Raw genomic sequence first — 18,724 nt, 5'->3', positions numbered from 1 at the left:
AAAATGTGATGAAAATAAACTAATAACAGCTGCATACTTCTTAGACAACTCAAATTACTACTAAACTCTCTACTCTTCCCAAAATGTTTTCAAATTATATGATTTTTGTTAAAACTAATTATGACTGCACATGATGGACAGGATACAAAATGCCAAAAATTCCAATGACCACATAGATAAAGGAAAATCATAATGTTAACTAGGGCCAAGTGACTGAGGTCAGTAAAGGAGCTCACTCACCAATAAAAAATGGAGGGTCCCAGTTTATATTTTTAATTAAAATAATTTCTACTACATAATTCCAAACTAGTTAAGTCCCAAGGCTAGCAAAAAATAATTGGATATGGAAGTTGACAGTGACTCTCGTGATAACGACTTTCCTTCAGCAATACTATAATGAATGACATAGTTAATGCTCTCACATCTGTATAAATTGAAAAATGCTCGTAGTTAAATTAAAATATTCATTATAATGTTTATAATTTTGGCTAATCAAGTAGATAATTATGGATCCACTATGGATAATTATGGACCATTTATCTACAATGATTTTTTATTCATTTTGCTTTGTACATGTATGATGGTATTAGAGATATGAATCACGTACTTCTTCGTTCAAGAGCTAAGCCTGGGCACTCAAGAAGAGAGATAGGAGCAAATTCATTTGAAATATGGCACCACTGAAAAATGAAGAAAACACCATGATTGGACAATATCACAAATGAAGAGATATTCCAGAAGAGAAAGGCCATGTCTCCTCGGAATGTTAAAAAGAGATCAAACAAATGGATTGGTTGTACACTCAGGCATGATGGGTTTCTTGTGGCCATATCGGAGTGCATGGTGGGAGGAAAGAAACAGGGGCACGCCTAGACTAAATTACATGGGATGCTATGCGAATGAGCGAGGATGCTAATCACACACAGGAGTGAAGAGAGGAGCCTTGGACTGCACAAAATGAAAGACTGCTGCAAATCAATCTTAGGATTGCAATGGAAGAAGAGGGTAGAAAAGTGCACTGTTTTTGTTCTCACTGAAGGTTAAGACTACATCAAAGGTGTATTGAAAGAGCAAGGATGCTATATATGAGTCCCAATTACAGTGATGCTGTTATCACCAACAGCAATTCAGTCACAGTTAAAAGTTTTTTGGGTTAATTCCTTTGATTATTCTACATAATCAGCATGTACATATACAATTGAAGGATGCTGAATGAGTAATAATGGTGAATATAGTCAATATTCACTTATCTACACACATACGGTTGCATGAAGGTAGTGCAATCAATTTGTGAAATTAGTATTTTATACAAGGGATTGTGATAAATATAAGTGACCCTTAGTTTGTGCATGTTGATCAAAAATGAGAATTATTTCAACATAAAAATAAAGATTTCTTGAATTAACCAAAAGGATACCTTTTCAAAATCAATTTATGGGACTTATTTCATTTTCTCTTAAGATCAGTTGATATATGATTTACTCAACAGTTGCTCCTACCTCAACTTTGGCTTCACATAGCAATAAATCTTCTTTGCGATTATTTAGCTCTAAGTTCTAACTGTAAACTATTAAAATAGTTTCCAGTTAGTGATCATCAATGTTAATGTCTGAAATTACACTAGTCTGTACCTCAACATGATGTTATTTTGATTATTTGGAATTAATAGGTGGTATGAGCTACTTCCAGTCATCTCATTAGTGGTAATGGTATGCATGAGAACTTTCATATAGGTTTTGCTTTACAGGGCAGGTAGTTTGCTGGCAGCATATGGGCTGAGCAATATGACATCTTGAGTAGGTAGTAGAAATGTGGCCATGTTGTTATAATAAGTTATGCATTAAAATTACCTGACTTGTCTCCTGGGTTATTACTTCCTGCAGTTTCAATTCTGCAACATTCCATTTACTAATTTATGACCGAAGAGATCATCAACACCAAATTATAGCAATGTGATTGGCTTAACTTCACAATTATTTCATAATGTGAATGACTCTGTGAAACATCACAGCTGTAATACAAAGAACAGGTGAATGTAAAAAAATCACATTGTTAAAGGAAACTAATGGTATGGTAGAGTAAGAATGTCCGACTGGAAACAAATTCGTGATTTTATTTCAAATGGAATTTTACATAAACTTAATAATATAATTTGTTAACAAAAATTGGAATGATTATTCTTGAACGTGTCAAATTAGACTCAACAAAAATAAATTAGTATATTACAAGAAAAATTTCCATTCCGCAGCTCGAGCCACATCAGGTGCCCCGAAAAGCTTCTGATAATGCTTGACATAGACATCACAGTGCTCGCCTATGGAATAAATCATAAAAAAATTGGTCATCTTAGAAATAAAAGATTAGTATAAGAATTAACTACAAACAATTTTCTAATTATTGCAAAGCAAACAAACCTTTAGGAAAGGTTGGTCCATGTCTTAACCTAAGGTTCCTTCCTTCAAAATATTTGAATACTGAAGCGAAGAGAACAGGATCACCAGTGGCTCGAGCTGCTTCAAGATACTTACGGGCTGATATCTGGTCATCAAATCCATGACTGCAAACATACCTACAAACATTTGTAAGTATCAAAAATTAATCCATGATAAAAATAATGCTCAATATTTGTCTTTTCTAAGGAAATTCAGTGTTGCTGCATTCACTCAAAACCAATGCTAGAAAAACAACTTTTCTGAGTATTACAAGCCACCAATTATGTATTCCACACCATACCCAAAAATCTAACTTAGAATCATCATTAACAAACAGATTCCACAAATCAAACACTTGAATAATCTCCATGTATGTATCATATAGTTACTCAGCTTACTGTCTGAATATGAAATAGCTATTTCGGCCAAATTAAAAAAGTGTTTGGCAACAATATTTTTAACTGCCTACTTTTGGAAAAAGTAATAAGAGCCCTTTCCTGATTTGGAAGGGTGAACTACAATTTTTATTACCAAAAGTAATTTTCATGGGTATATTAACAACTAAGGTACTGTTACACTCGTATTCATTCATAGTAGTAGTAGTTTTGAGGGGAGGCGACCGACAGCTGAGGTCATTTGCACCATATGGGATGGACAGGAAAGGATGAAGGGTGGAGAGAAACCCGGCATCGGCATTAGCCTACTCTTTACGAAAGGCGCCAAAGGGTCCGCAGCTTAACGTCCCATCCGACGGACGGCGTACTCACTCAAAGTGCCCTCCACAAAGCACCTCAAGTAGGGATCGAGATACCTCTGAAAAATATTCAACACCGCCGGGATTTGAACCCGGGCCCTCTGGGTGGGAAGCTAGTACGCTAGCCCCCGCACCATCTCGATCCCCGTATTCATTCATTAATTGTAGGATTCCATGGATAATGATAAACTACGCAAGAGGTAAGCTTTGAAACTCCAAATTCTACCAAGCAGTACAGGTTCAGCATAAGATATAACCGGTCTTTTATGGCCTTAAAATATAGAAAATGAGTTTAGAGAAGTGAGAAATGAGTTATGAGAAGTCCAAATTCGATGGATGACTTCACATGAAGCTACCTCCGCAATAATACTAACAAAGGAAAGAAAAGGCAAAAAAATTATTAATTCTCAGTCAATCATGAAATTTTCTGAACTACGATTCTGTTTCATTAAAAATTGTACTATGCTACTATGAAGCACCGTCAGCAGTCAATTCCTGGTCACTCACAGATTAGAGCTAATCAGCACTATGACTTATAAAACCTAAACCTTTAAGTCAATACAGAAGTTCTCAGTCCCTCAGACAGTTCATACCGATTATAAGAACAGCAAAGACAATTTAAATTTTCTAAATATTAGAGGGCATTACAGATACTCAAATTCCATGAGTAATTTTGAGAGGGGTTGAGGAATGATATATTCCCAATCGCCAGATTATAGGGCTGAGCATATCCATTAACTTGTGGCTCTATTTACACTGAATCTGCTGTAGTAGGGCAATTGGCAAAGGGTGGAAAATTCTAATTTAGAATATGTGGGCCTTTAAGCAAAGACCAACCACCAATTCCCATTAGCAAAACATATTGTGCTAAAATCAATCCAGTCACATTGTCACCACAATGTGCATTTCACAAATGGCAAAATATTCACCAACCTGACCCCAGGTTCTTATGTCAGCAGCAACCACTGATAGCAGAACACATTCAGCTCATCAATGGCAAGGATGGAGGTAACATTCAATATGCAATATGCTGCTTTAAAATTTTGCTTTTGCCAGAACAAATCGTCAGCCAAGGCCAATGCAATCCTACTGGAGCCTAACAGAGTTTGTTTTTACATAAATTTTACGGATGGAAGAAGGTTTTAAATGTTTAAAAAGGAGTGATTCAGCCCTTTCCAAGGAAGTGGGACCCAGAGCTCCGGTTAGTGCTCTTATATATGTGATCATTAACACTGATTTTGCCAATGTGAGTGAAAATCACCTACTAATGTTAAGAGCACCACATCAAAAAAGTTGGAAATTTCATTTCACACGGTGGTAATAGAAAAATTGCATATAATATGATTTAGCGCATGCTGGAATCTGAGAATGCTCGTACCGGAACAACACAGTGTTTGTGAGTGTGTTTGCAGTTGAAGTTGATGTAACACGAAGATGAGGACTCTAGCACCACCGAAACAAAAAAAAGCAAAACTAATCAAGGAAAATTAAGTTCACATCATTTTTGACATTCAAGTCATGGCATATCAACATGTTGTACGAGCACAAACAATTGTAAATGGGGCAAACTATATGGACTTGAAATTCTCCCAAGGTAATATCAACAACAGAAGGCCACATTTCAAAGCAAAAGGCCGGCTGCAGTGCCACAATAGTGCACAAATGCACATTGCAATTGTAGTGGTTGAATATCTCCTAAAATTAAAAATGAAGAAATACCTCTGTAATGAGCAACCTTCATTATCAGAAGCATACATGGGCAAATGGAACATGCCCTAACCTGCTATAGTCTCTACTGATGCATTACTGCTATCAAGTCAATGAAACCTGCATTAAATACCAAGTAAAAAGAACAACATAAAGTTAAATGTTTGTAGAATAACCCATGCAAACAAAAAATTCATACTCATTCTTCATTGAACAGCCCTCAAATAATACAAAAATTGAAGAAACTGAAACATAAGGGGATCAATTAAAGCAACTGCATCCATTGGATTTGATCCCCAAGGGCAGTTTCTGCTGATCAAATTGCACCCTAACCACTCTCACTTAGTTCATGAGAGGGATCATGCGAAGAAATGCATGATAACTTGAGTATGGCAAGAAACCAGCAGTCAGGACTCAAACTTTTTCATTCATTTTATCATAATTATTAGGAAAAACTTGAAAATTTTAAGAACATTTGCCAACTAAACCTTCCTTTATAAAACACTGGACACCTTTGGCACCATATTGTGCCAAAGGGGATCAAATTGAAGAGCAAAATAATTTTTCCAGCAATTTTTTCTGAAATTCCCTGACTTAACCAGGTTTTCCATATTTTTCAGGTTATTCGTGTCCGGTCTCTAAGCATAAATGAGAGAGGAAGCATCCCTTTCTTCTATCTACATATATAACTGCCTGAATCTTGTTTCTCAGAATATCTTGTGACTCAAGAAGCTTGTGGAATGCATTAAGTCTCTGACAAAGTAAAAGGGAAGTGACTCTTGGAAACAGATGGAAAACTGTTGTGATGCTTGTAATTTTTCACATTCTATGCACTCTTCCAGTCATCATCAAAGTAATTTTAGACTAAGGTTTTATACACTATTAAGTGGTTTGTATTCATGATGAGGTAGCTCAAAGTGGTTGGAAGTAGTGAAATATAAGCTCCTTCCTAACCTCACTGAAAATGATTGATTTTTATCTAAAATGAGGTTAATATGATGAAGAAAATAATGTACAAAATAAATTAAAAATATTATGAATGAGCAAAATTAAGAAATATGACGAAGAAAATGTGAAAAGTAAATTCATCACTCATTGCAAAAGAAGCAGACTCCTATGACAGTTTGCCCCTACCATAAAAATCTGTCTCAATAATGAACAGTATGTTGACCACCTATACAAAATATGCTCCCAGGGATTATCAAATGAATCAGAAAATTGAAAGTGTACAATTTTTTAACTTTTAATCTTTACTTTTAAAGTGATGCTTGAATATAACTTATCTGAATCACCATCTGGAGAAAGAGAGGTTGGCTAAAGTATTGGGCAGTTAACAGTGTCTTTCATTAATTGGACTTTAATGGACTCTTAAAGCCTTTACATGGATATTCCACTCCCTATTTCCTCTACACAAAGGCAAAAAGTAATGTTACATTTAAATACTTATGAACTATTAAATTTTCCCCAAATGAATCAATTCTAAATGAAGAAACATAGATGTTTAATAAATAATAACCAAGCAATCAATAAGTAAATTCAAACAAATGCTAATTACTTACTTAACCACCTCCCCATTCCATGAGATTTCCATTTAACAATTTTTTAAAAATTTCAATTTAATATGCTTACCTAAGTGCAGGAAGTATTTGCTGTTGAGACAATAAAACTTCAACAATTTCCTCATGTGCTCCGGAGAGGCGTCGGAGCATATCAAGGGCTAAGGTGTGAGCAGCTGGATAAACGTTTTCAAGTGAGAGCAGCAGACAAGCCTGTGGTACAAGAAGAATTTCATTCATACATTTTAATAAGACCCTTTTGTTTCACTCAAAAAATTTCTCTGGGAAAATTAACACTGCTATGATATCACCAAAATCAATGAAAATCCACAATGGATTGAAACTATTAGACCATGCTCATCTACATATTCTACAACAGCCAAGGTCCATACTCATTTCAAACCTTTACACAAAAAAAAGAAGTTTACGGAAAGAACAAACGAATAACAACAATAAAAGGTAGAAAGTGAAATAAAATTAAAACAAAAAGACAATGCAATTCTAAGCGTATTGCATTCAAGCATTAGATAATAGACTTTCAATTTTCGTACCCATACAACTTCACATTATTTTCAAACCTTAATTACTTACCAGAGGTTTTGAGTCCCCAATAACATGATATTGTAAAAATTGGTGAAGCTGAAAGAAGGCCCCACGCCTGACAAGTGCATTGATGAGCATCTCATGAAGGTAGTGCTGTACAGGAATAGAATGCTCAGAGAGAGACCGAATGTACTCTACAAGGACGGCAGAAGCAAAACGGCCACGGGGACCTGCCCACCATGACTCTTCTGAATTCTCTGCACACGACCTCGTGGATTGATTGATTTTACTGTTTGTCTCTGGTCCTTGACCCATACCCATTTTGATGAATATGTTACTATACATATCTCCCTGATCCAGCAACACCTTAAAAATGAAATGTGAATTAAATAAAGCTCAATCATACTGAAAGAACTCTTAATGATCTTTGAAGACTAATACTGATTTTCATTGAGAATGACATCCAAATTTTCAAAAGATTAATTTTTTCAAATTGCTGCTAAAATTCATTTCTCCTGATACACTTCATTCTCAATTTTTCTTTTAGAATACTTTTCATTCACTGGAGTCAAAACCTTTTCCATTTCATAATATAGCATTGCAATAGGCCCATTCCTATTGGAAAATCATTTTGGTAAACATATAAAATTATCTTTATTAAGGCAGTTCCTACATTAGCTTAAGAGGATATTAGCAAAAAAATTCCACTCATTTCTTTGAATTTGCAGAAAATAGTTAAAATACAATCAGTTAAGGATCTGCAATTTGGGACTTGAAAAATTGATTGCAAATTTCAGTAAGCATTAAACTAGAATTAAATATAAACCATACAAAGGTTTCAATTTAGTACCACAAGCATCAATTTGGTATTAAAAGGGATTAATGGTACACCTTGTTTTAAATTTCTTTCCACTAATAAATGTGAAAATAGAATATGATTGAAAACCTTGAAAGGATATATGTACCACTATACCATGCAGCTATATACAAACTGGAATCCATTGTGATGATTTTTTTTTGCATTGATCTTTGATGCCAAGGCCTTCAGAAATTCGATACAAAACAGAAGCCTTTAGCATGCAGATATTTTTTGGATTTAAGAACTCAGCTAGTTATCATCTCCATTACATGTTATTATGATTTATTATTATTATCTACACACCACAAATAGATTTGCATTCATTCCTAGGTTCTTGCATGCACAGAAAATTCACAAATTGTCACAGCTACAACCACTGTTGAGTACAATTGAAATGGGTTATCCATTGATGTCCTTTCCAAAGCAGCAAGAAAAAAACTTTGGTGTCAAAGGGCTGTTAACCCTATCATTTGAAAGTTCTGCATGAGAATAGAAAATTAACACTTACTGCTTGTTGGTTGGCACTATTTCCTTGTGAGGCCGAATTTGAACTCTGTGATGCTGACAAGTGAGATGAACCTGAAGCAGGCAGACTTTTCTATGAAGGAAGAATACACAATTATACTAGTGATGCTTTTCAAAAAAATAAATTCAAACATTAGACATTTTATATGAGAGATTCCTCAATATTCCTAAAGCACGCCATTTCAGTCGACAATATCAACTGTCAATTAAATTTTAATTTGATCCATTTCTAACTCTATCCATTAAAATAGGCTAATTATTTACCCCAGTGAATAGTCAACTAATGGTATTAAGACAATGAATACACCTGCAAGGTTCCTGTCATGACAACAAATTATAATGTATTAGTAAAGACGCAGAAAGATTGTAGAAGTTAAGGTAATATTCATCTATTAACCACTCTTATTGTATTTTACAAGAATGAAGTTTCTGATTTAAATTTTCTGACAAAAAATGCTATGAAAAATGCAAATTACATACATAATGCATTATTCCGAAGTACTAAAAGTCAACACTAATAATTCTTTCAGAGTCAGAACCAGATATTTGAAAATTATATAATTCATGTACCAAAAATATTTTTTTGGCATTTTCAGGTGCGACTCTCTGGAACTTCATTTTATGAATGAAATGAGCAAAGGAATTTCATAATTTTTTCTTGTCTACATTACATTTCAACTTATCCGAAGGTCATTTTCAAAGGCTCTGAAAATAAGTCTTGTATAAGTGGAAACATGGAACAGATAATTAAGAGTTTTGGGGGTTATTTAGTTTAATTCATTTGCCAAAAATATCATTTGAAAATGTTATAGCAAAAACTAATTTAGATAATACCAACCAAATGCTATGAAAACTATTACATTATAGCCAGACTATCAGGAAAATAGTAATTAATGTCTTTATATATGATTATGCATGCATTATATCATGATTTATCCACTAAATGCAACCCAATCTTTACCTGAACAGACAATTTAGCTCTTGCATATTCATGATGCACGGCATTCAGACGATCAAAAATAGCAGCTAAGGAAGTGAGCCTAGATCCAGGATTAGGATCGGCATAAGATGGTCTTTCTGCATCTGTACTACCAGTTGGCATTAATATCAACTCTTTCATTATACTCAGTAATACATGCCAAGCTTCTCCTCCAAGACTAGAACGAAGAGTAAGAAAGTGGACCAAACGAGGTGCTTGTGATGGCAGCATCAGATGTGCCAATGGCTCAAGTTGAATGCCCACACACCACAAACAGCCAAGCTTTGCGTCAATTATCACATCAGGCTGAAAAACAACCCAGTTTGGAGAATCTTCAATACTCATTAAGGAAATTCATAACCAATTACTTAAAACAAAAATGGAGTCCATAACAGCAGAGAATTCCTACACTATGAGCACAATAATGTAAATTTTTAAATCTGCATTTAAGCCAAACTTTAAAAATATTAAAATGGAGCCGTCAATCAACTACTAATTTTACACGTCATCATGATAATAAATAACCTCCCCATATAATAATGGGCATAAAGTAGAGTCAGTGGGAACCACTGGCTATAATCCAACATCTTTAATTTATAATGAACAATTTTCCAGATCATCTAATCCTTCATAAAACAAAGCATAATGCTAAATATATGCAATAAAATATTGAAAGAAATCAATTTTCTCAGAAAAACATATTGCTGAGAATCAATTCCATGAACATCTGTAAATATTTTTACTATAATTCACATTATTAATACATATTGAAGGCCAAATGCTTCCTCTTTTCACTTTCAATTTATTATTTTGATTGCTTTGCATATATTTATATATGCAAAGCAATTTATATATGCTTTGCATATATGACCATTTCTCATTAAACACATTCCTTAACTCTTTCAAGGCACAATAATTAACAAAGAAAAGTGTTATTAGCTCAAGGATACATAAATCACATGGGATCTCAGTAGGTTCTGATGGTGCATGAGGTAATGGCTGTGGAAGTCTTAAGCTGAATGGTCGAATAGGGCGAGGTGGTGCTACTGGCTTGTGACGAGTGATACCGCAATCTGTTTCACCAGGCAAGCGTATATCAAAGAGGACTGATGTCTGCAAAAGAATATACCACCTATTAGGTTGATTTGTTGAAAAATTATTATTGTGCATATTAAGTAAATAACAGAATGTATGCCATGAAAATAAATCCCTGGGAATGAATGATAATAAATGGATAAGAAACAAATACAGGAGGAGCATGGGAGAGGAATGAGTGGAGCCAGTTCTGAATTGAAAAAATTTCTAAGCAACAAAACTCAAACATTTGGTTTGCAGAATATCAAATTAGTAGGTTTACCAGCCTCTATCCATCACCTTGACACCATAGTATTCATGAGATAAATTAAGAACTAAATGAAGAAAATTTCTGTGGCCAAGTAAATATACAGATTATAATCTTGAGGAATGTCCTTTTACATGACATTAAGCCATTTATGTGCTAGCCAATATAATATCATAACAAAAAAGTGTGGAATGGTTCATAGTGAGTCAATTACTATAGACTAAATACAAAGTGAACTCAATGAGCTGCAGAAGGGCATGCATAATTTTCATTGAACAAAGATTCACACCAAACAAAATCCAAAACATTTACAAATTACATGAGATTAATTTAATGGTGTAAAATTACTCATGCTCTTGAATTTCACAACTATCTTACTATGAAAATAACAATGCCTTATTCATCACAGAAAAATATTTCCCTTACTTACCTAGAAAAAGAGGATTAATTAAGCTGTAACCATAAAAACAATAGACTTGCACCAAGTAGGAGAGAACAAGTGATAAGAAGTTTTGAACGAAAGTTCAGCAAAAACTTTATCAGATTAGAGAGGTCTATCTGCTGTGAATATTTCACAGAATTCAACAGATCATGAAAAACCAGAGGATAAATACAAATTATTAATAACCAGTTATATTAAAACCATCCACCTAGAGACAGCTCTTGATTGAGTATTACTCTAATCAAAATGTCAGTTCATTACACATAATTCCTCTACAAAAGTAAAGAACTTGATGCTAACCTTAGAGGCTTCATGATGTATGATGACTAGATTATCCACAATATTTACAGCAAACCTTCCAGTCATGTTCAACTCAAGGATGTGGGCTTTTTTTGGCTGGGAATTCCTATTAATTTTAAGAAACAATATTTTTAATTAAGGATTGAGAATTTATATGACATATGCAAAGGACATACAAAGGCAGATTGGGTGGAATGAAGGAAGTAAGCAGAATTGAATAAGGATTAATTGTAGCATCAATTGTCATGTTGTGTTTTGTTGAGAGAGGCAAGGCTTGCAATGAAAAGGTTAGCATGAAATTCTACTTTCATGTACCAAATGAGAGGTAATTATTTTATCCAAACTTAGTATACAAGACAAGTCTTTCAATACCATCAAATAAAGGGTTAAGATAAACAGTTTAAGATTATAGTTTAATGATCAAGCTTGACGGAAATCTTGTAGATTTTTGAAAACATTATGAGAAAAAATATTGCAATATTGGAATATTCAGCGATAAGCGCCCATTTATTAACTCAGCAAGCAAGGGGAGACTTGTAGAAATGTTTACATAGAACACTGGAGCTTATATCTGACAGCAATGGAAATTGGTGGCACAAATCATATAAAACTTAGGAAATAATTGCATCCTCCTATTACAATTTACAATTACAATAAAACCAAGTCTCAACACACCCACATTGGTGAATTACTCCTGGCTCCCATCTGCTCTTCTTTTGAATGGCAATACATACGTGCTCTAAACTCAATACAATTGTGTAATAAACCCTTTCATTGTGACTTAGAGAACAGCTATGCAGAAGATAGTCCTTATGAATGTCACTTTTACTTTCAACAACACAACAATATTCAGGGTGAAAATTTTGATTTTGATTGAATTTAGGTGATTCTTGCAGTGTTCATCGTAATTTTTAACAATACAACATACCCAATTTAATATAACTAACCCTAAGGTAAAAAAGGATTTTTGCCTTGAGTTTCAGAATGAGAAAGGCTTGAATTTTAGTCAGAGGGTTCCCTTTTCCAACACCAATCACCACAAAAAACATAAGATCACATTTAGGCAGATATGATATTATACTTATAAAATAAAGAGTAATTTAAAAAACCATAACTTTATTTATTTCAGCATTCATTAGTTGCTTGTGACTCACCCTTGTAAGGTATATATGACTATTTCCGCACCAAGGGGGGGAGTGTTGGCAGGTGGATGTGGGACAATAGGAGGACGAGAGAAGTGAAGGGAACGAGGTGGGGCTGATGCCGGGGATGCCAAGGATGAAGGAATGGGAGAGTGTTGGGAAGGTGAAGGTCTTGGCCTGTGGTGCCTCAAAACCAACACTGAAGGGTTCCCATACAGAACTCCTAATGTGACATCTCTCTCTGGAAGCATTCCACTAGCTCGAGGGCCACCCACACCCCAACCTGGCCCTTGACTTCCACCACCAGCTCCCGCAGATGGCGCACCAGAGGGAGGTTCAACTGTACAAAGAAGAAAATGTTCACCTTTTCACTATTCTACCTGCTCATGATGCATACTTGTTTTACTATTTACACATCAAAAATATAATTTGTTAATTCATTTATTTTTTTGAGTGAGAAAACACATTACACGCACATTGAACAGACTGGATCCAAGAAAATTCTCTTAAAAATTGCAATATGAGGTCTTCAAGAGATGAAACATATTAAGCAGCACATTATGAGATGAAAAAAATGTAATGTACATTTCAAGTATTTTGCAGAATACCTCCAGTATAATTACATTTAAAATATGCATTTACATGCCCATGGAGATTATATCATCACATGAATCCTGGATGGCAAGCAAAAGCGATGACTTTTTACTGCATACTTGCATAATACTTTATAATTTTCGGGGAAAGTTGGACAACAAGAACTTACCTTCAAACTTTGGAAGACGAACAATATTTCCAGGTTTGAACAAAAATGGTTGTAAAGTGTGTCCCAGGGTTCCAGAGGAAAGGAGAACCATTCCACTTTGAGGGCAATGAACAAACCAATAGGCACTTGCACTTTGGTTTCGCAATGCTTTCAGCATTCTTCTTTCTGGCACTACCTACGTGTTAAACAGACTTGTTAAAATTAATATAAATGGATGTCATACTATGCATATAGTTCTAATTTTTTGCAAAACAACCCAAAAGCTTACTAAAAAAGATAAATTAACGCAAAAATTAAGGAAAAATGGAATGACATTTCTTCAAACATTCCCGGTTACAGCAGGAAGGAGTCAAGACATAAAAAGAGACCCCTAGTGCAAAGTCTCTCAGCAAAGGGAAGTACGATTTTTCAGGGAGGATATTGAACTACTGAGTCACAGAAGGGTGGACTGTAAAGAAAGATATACCGTGCTCGAAGGTCAAATTGTCAATTTCCCTAAACATAATGAGATAAAATGTTCATATCACCAAAATTATGCATTTCATGTATTTATTATTTTTAAGGTTTTTCTTATTTATTTCTATGCTCCTTTTATGGCAAAGAATCTGAGGGGGAGTAATGACTTTATAAGAGGAAACCACACCCATTAAGAACAGAAATACAAATTGTAAAAATAATGACGGGACAAAATGCTATACTCAAGACAAGCTTTTATCATAAAATATAGGAAAGATATTTGTAAAATATATGCTATGCAGACTTAACATTCATTTTTTGCGACCCTACAAATGATTATGCCCCACCTCATATGTATTACAATGGAAAAAGATACAATACCTGGAATAATTCAATTCCATTATCGGTGACAAATGCTATCTCGTTCACTCCTGTCCACACAAATCCGAGGATAATCGTATTTTTACCCTTACAACTTTGAGTGTACTCCACAGAATCCCTTTCATAAGGAAAATTTACAAATTCCTGTGGGTTGAGATAAAAGACACATTCAGAAGAAAGAAATTCTATATTCTGATGAAAACAAGGTATACATTAAAACTAGGTCAGGCGCCAATTAAACGCTTAGTAACATTGCTACAATTCAAAACGGTAAAATATAGCCTGTCTACACTGAAGGAGGTAAGTCAAACTAACAATGGAGGTCAGTTATAATTCCCAGAACTTTAACAGACAAAATTTACCCTGCCAACCCTATGCCAACAAAAGTACACATTTACACAATTAATACATACCACCGAAGTTTTTGACCTCTGAATGGCTAAAATCTTTTGATTGGGAGAAAATTTAATAGATATGACAGGACCTTTGGGTTCCATGACAAAACTTATAGACGATTCCTCAGTGGGTCCTTTCACTACTACCCCGGTGGCTCCTCCTGAGCGAACAGCAAAAACCTATAATTGCAATACATAAAGACTTTAAAGACGATACATGCGCAATGTTTGCTAGAATGATTGGCATTAAATAAACTGTTAATTTTTATTAGTTGAGAATACAAAATTGACATACCTGTCGGTTGGAATCATCAAAGAAAACATTGGTCACGCTACTAACTGACTGAAACCTAATAGGGTTAGAACTTAATTCCAAATAATATTTATCTTGTGTTGATGCCATATTTGCCGATGTAAAACCCTCTCTAAATCTGTTGAGTGAATGACAGCATTTCTAAACAATTCACGGAATGAATAAAGGTATTTCCTAAATAATGCGCGTCGTGAATAAAAGTCTTTTTCGCTGGAGTACACTACCAATGACCATATCACCACCACTCACTAACCAAAAATACCTTCTACGTAACATCCAATGGATTTGCTTTACACAACCGTTAAGCTAGCACAATCTCTTAAAATGAAAAAATATAAACAAAGATGCATAACCTCCAGGCGAAACACGCTTGCCATTAGTAAACTTCACGTTAGATGGCGAACCGCTAGTTTTCGGGTCAAATTTTCTGGATAACTTGGGCGCTATAGCTACTTTTGCTATGCTCTAGGGAATATAATATAGATATTTAGCGTACGGAAATTATTTCATTGAATTGACTCATGTGATTCCCAAATAATTTTATATCGTATCAATTGCAAAGAAAACAATTGTCCGTCCCCTGTAAAATATCCAGGCGATTATTCAAACTGCCATACTGGTTAAAAATATCAAAAAATGATATATTAAATTTATTCCCATCCAAAAGACTTAGTCCTATACTTACCTTGCAAGTAAATTTATGAGAAAAAGTGACCCAAATACGCAATAAAAATTACTCAATCATTAGCACTTTACTTACATTAGTGCTAACATATATCACTCATGCGGTAGCCCTCTTTTCGATTTTCTGTAATACAGTACCATTTCCTATCATTAATGGTATTTGGTCTCCATCAATGTTGCCACCTGGTACAATTTTCTCTTTGCAGCATTTATAAGAATATCTGTCCTCAACTAAAATATGGTATATTTCCTTATGATCTCCCAATGGATATCTCGGAAAAATTTCACGCCTAGCAATTTTCATTTGATTCACCAAATCGAATTTTCCTCCCAGCAGTATTCTCACTCTCCGACACATTGCACTCATATCCTGTGGTTATCACCCTACTTTCATTCAAGCACCTTCTCATTATTCTCCTACATCCTTTCAACTACTTCCTTATATACAGATGCCCATTAAAACTTAAATTAGATCCTCTGACAACATTCCTATCCTTGCAATCAATGTCCAATATTTTCTATACTCACCTTTCTATGTTATAGCTCATTACTACTCCAACCCCTTTTTCTATTCCCTATTCAAACATGGTAACTTCTCCACTTTTCAATCCCTCTGTCTCTCCCATTTCACTTCATGTCAAAGTCAGATCGTATGTTGGTATTGGGAGGCTTTGACAGGTGTTCCGTGCACCTGGTCCATTGTGCTGATCTATGTTTCACCAGTGTTCCACATGCAGGGGAAGGACTAGCATCACAGTAGTATTATTGACCCCATCCATTTATGTTCAACTTCAGCAGTCTACCGGGAGCTAGTGGTTAGTGACTAGTCCCAACTTTAGTGAAAGCAATCATGTCTACTTCATTTTTCTTCATTCCAAAATTAAGATAGCCTAATCTCAGCTTCTAACATTCCATGCCCATGAGCATAGTTTACAATTAATAAGGTAATTTGGTTGGGGCATGAAGATCAGGGAATGGGATGAGGGTGGAAAGCAGCCCAGTGTTGGCATTAACCTATTAAAAATATGCATCAAGGAGTCACACAGTTAACCATCCAACAGATGGCATACCCCACTTGAAGGGCTCTCCTCATAGCACCACAAATAGGAATCGGGATACCACCAAAAAATCCAAATAAATCCATCATCAGGGTTGGAAGCCAGTTATTAAGCCACCCCACCATCCACTTTTTGTTACTTCCTATAGAGTTCAAAGTAAGAAATATTCTCTCTTGAACATTTAACAAAAAAAGACAGCATAACGGAGTATCATGCATTCATGTTGGATGTAAAACTTCTGCACTCATTACATGGTCTATTGTGGCAAGCAATGAAAGGTGCCCCAAGGGCTGGCAGCAGAGTGGAAATGGTAATAAGAGGAGACAGAAAGGGTCAGTGGGAAATGAGAGAGGATTGACAGGAATTCCATGTGCCCACAATGAAATAAGGAAATCAGCAGATTATCTTACACCAAAAATGCACATATCCATTAAAAATATGTACCAATGTTTTTGGAATGCATAATCAACACTTCTCTACTGGATTCCTTCAAAACTACATCTACTTTTTAGATTTGAAAGTGGTCATGATGTGTTTGTTTAGATCATATTCTGCTTTGTTAAAAGATATCACAAAACCACTACCCTCCTTTCTCCAAGAAACGAGCGAGTTCATGAAAGATACAAAGTCAGATGTATGTGTCCCCTATGGATGGATCTTTCCTCTCTTCAGTTTACTACACTGCACCGGTGCACCATGAGAATGCAACAATAAAAAAAAATTTTCCACAGCGAATTCTCCTGGATTTTTTTATTATTTTGTTGGTAATTTTAGGATTTTTCTGTCCTTAGCGGCCAGAAAAATCCTTGGTGTATTTCTGGTGGACAGAAAGGCCCTTGGTAGTGATATGTAATATTTTTCATAGAATATTAATTATGTTTCCTTTTCTAATGTAATAAATGAAGACTTACGAGGAAATTAACACAGAATATGAGTGCAGCAGGGTTGAATTTAACTCCTACAGTGCATGAACGTAGCAGAAGGTAGAACAGGACATGGGTTAACCATATCTCAAATGTTCATGCAAAAACAGGTCACAGAACTACTTGTCTCTCTTTGATGTTAAAATTTAGTGTGATACATGTAAGTAAACATCAGATAAGTTGAATAACTGATCGAAGCACTTTTCAACTTGAATTTTTTTTTTATTTTACGACCGGGTTTCAATGTATTACATGCTCATCAGGTCTACATCGAAACCCGGTTGTAAAATAAAAAAAAAATTTTTCAAGTGGAAAAGTGCTTTGATCAGTTATTCATTACGTTCGACTTCCACCACATCACGCCTGAAGCTACTCAATTTGATCAGATGAGTTAATAATTAGGGTAACTTTATTCCATTCAATTACCACTTCCATAACATGCCCTAAAAGTTGCCATGAGAGTACGTAGAGGAGGATGTTAGGTTCATCCAAGAGAATTGGTGATTAATAGCATTAGGTTTATTTTTTTGTAGTTGGAGTTGCAATATGTATCATTTTTTACTGTAGCAGTAAAGAACTGCATGAGGAAAAATAATTCCTTATATTGGCCCCTCAGGCAGATAATTTTTGGTCATTTCTTGTACAAATTGTGTCCAACAATAAAGGCTGGGCTTGAATATCTCTCTAAGCATTTAACTCATATGATTAGCTACTATGCAACATTTCAGCAGTGCACATATTATTTCTGCTTCCAGAGGCTCCCAAACTAAGATTTTCAAAAATTCGTGCTTTCCATTCATTTATAAGGTTTTTTCACAATAAAGGCAGCTTTTCACTGCATCTTTTTAAATCTTGAAATTAAGTCCCTTTGCACAAGATTCCAAATACCTGACATGTATTCAAGGTGAGATTTAACCAATGCAAAATTAAACTTTTAACTATTTCAATGAAATATTCCCTCGTTTTTCATTTTATGAAGGCAAGTTTCTTTCATTTGGCATTTCATTAATAGATATTCCTGTGTTTTCCCCTAGTACCAAGTACAATGACTTTAAGTATTTTACTTAATTTTCTATGCTATGCAAATGAGTCAATAGGAGTGCAGATGAATGTACATCTTTTCCTGAAAATGGATAAATTGGTATATCTTTCAGATTTAACCAGACCAGA

General features: G+C 34.8%; 1 protein-coding gene across 1 annotated transcript; it reads right to left on the bottom strand.

Annotated features, from left to right (window-relative positions):
* Positions 1-2,078: 2,078 nt before the first annotated feature.
* Bulli (regulator of MON1-CCZ1 complex protein bulli) lies at positions 2,079-15,173 on the bottom strand. The gene is made up of 13 exons (XM_071592284.1): positions 14,872-15,173; positions 14,595-14,756; positions 14,182-14,325; positions 13,345-13,519; positions 12,594-12,921; positions 11,440-11,545; positions 10,306-10,468; positions 9,338-9,687; positions 8,360-8,449; positions 7,041-7,358; positions 6,523-6,662; positions 2,415-2,569; positions 2,079-2,314 (listed from the first exon to the last, which is right to left on the bottom strand). The coding sequence occupies exons 1-13, from the start codon at positions 14,977-14,979 to the stop codon at positions 2,223-2,225; spliced, it is 2,331 nt and encodes a 776-aa protein (XP_071448385.1). The 5' UTR covers positions 14,980-15,173; the 3' UTR covers positions 2,079-2,222.
* Between the last annotated feature and the right edge of the window lie 3,551 nt (positions 15,174-18,724).

Source organism: Hetaerina americana, unplaced genomic scaffold (genome assembly GCF_022747635.1).
Source record: "Hetaerina americana unplaced genomic scaffold, ioHetAmer1.1.p SCAF_5, whole genome shotgun sequence".
Classification (NCBI taxonomy): domain Eukaryota; kingdom Metazoa; phylum Arthropoda; class Insecta; order Odonata; family Calopterygidae; genus Hetaerina; species Hetaerina americana.
Note: the sequence above shows the minus strand (reverse complement) of the source record. Positions and strands in the feature narration are given on the sequence as shown.

Coding starts and splice junctions, on each gene's coding strand:
- Bulli (XM_071592284.1), bottom strand. CDS start 14,979: ATGGCATCAACACAAGATAAATATTATTTGGAATTAAGTTCTAACCCT. Junction 7,359..8,359: donor ATAGTGCCAACCAACAAGCA/GTAAGTGTTAAT, acceptor TTCATTTTTAAG/GTGTTGCTGGATCAGGGAGA. Junction 2,570..6,522: donor CAAATACTTCCTGCACTTAG/GTAAGCATATTA, acceptor AAATGTTTGTAG/GTATGTTTGCAGTCATGGAT.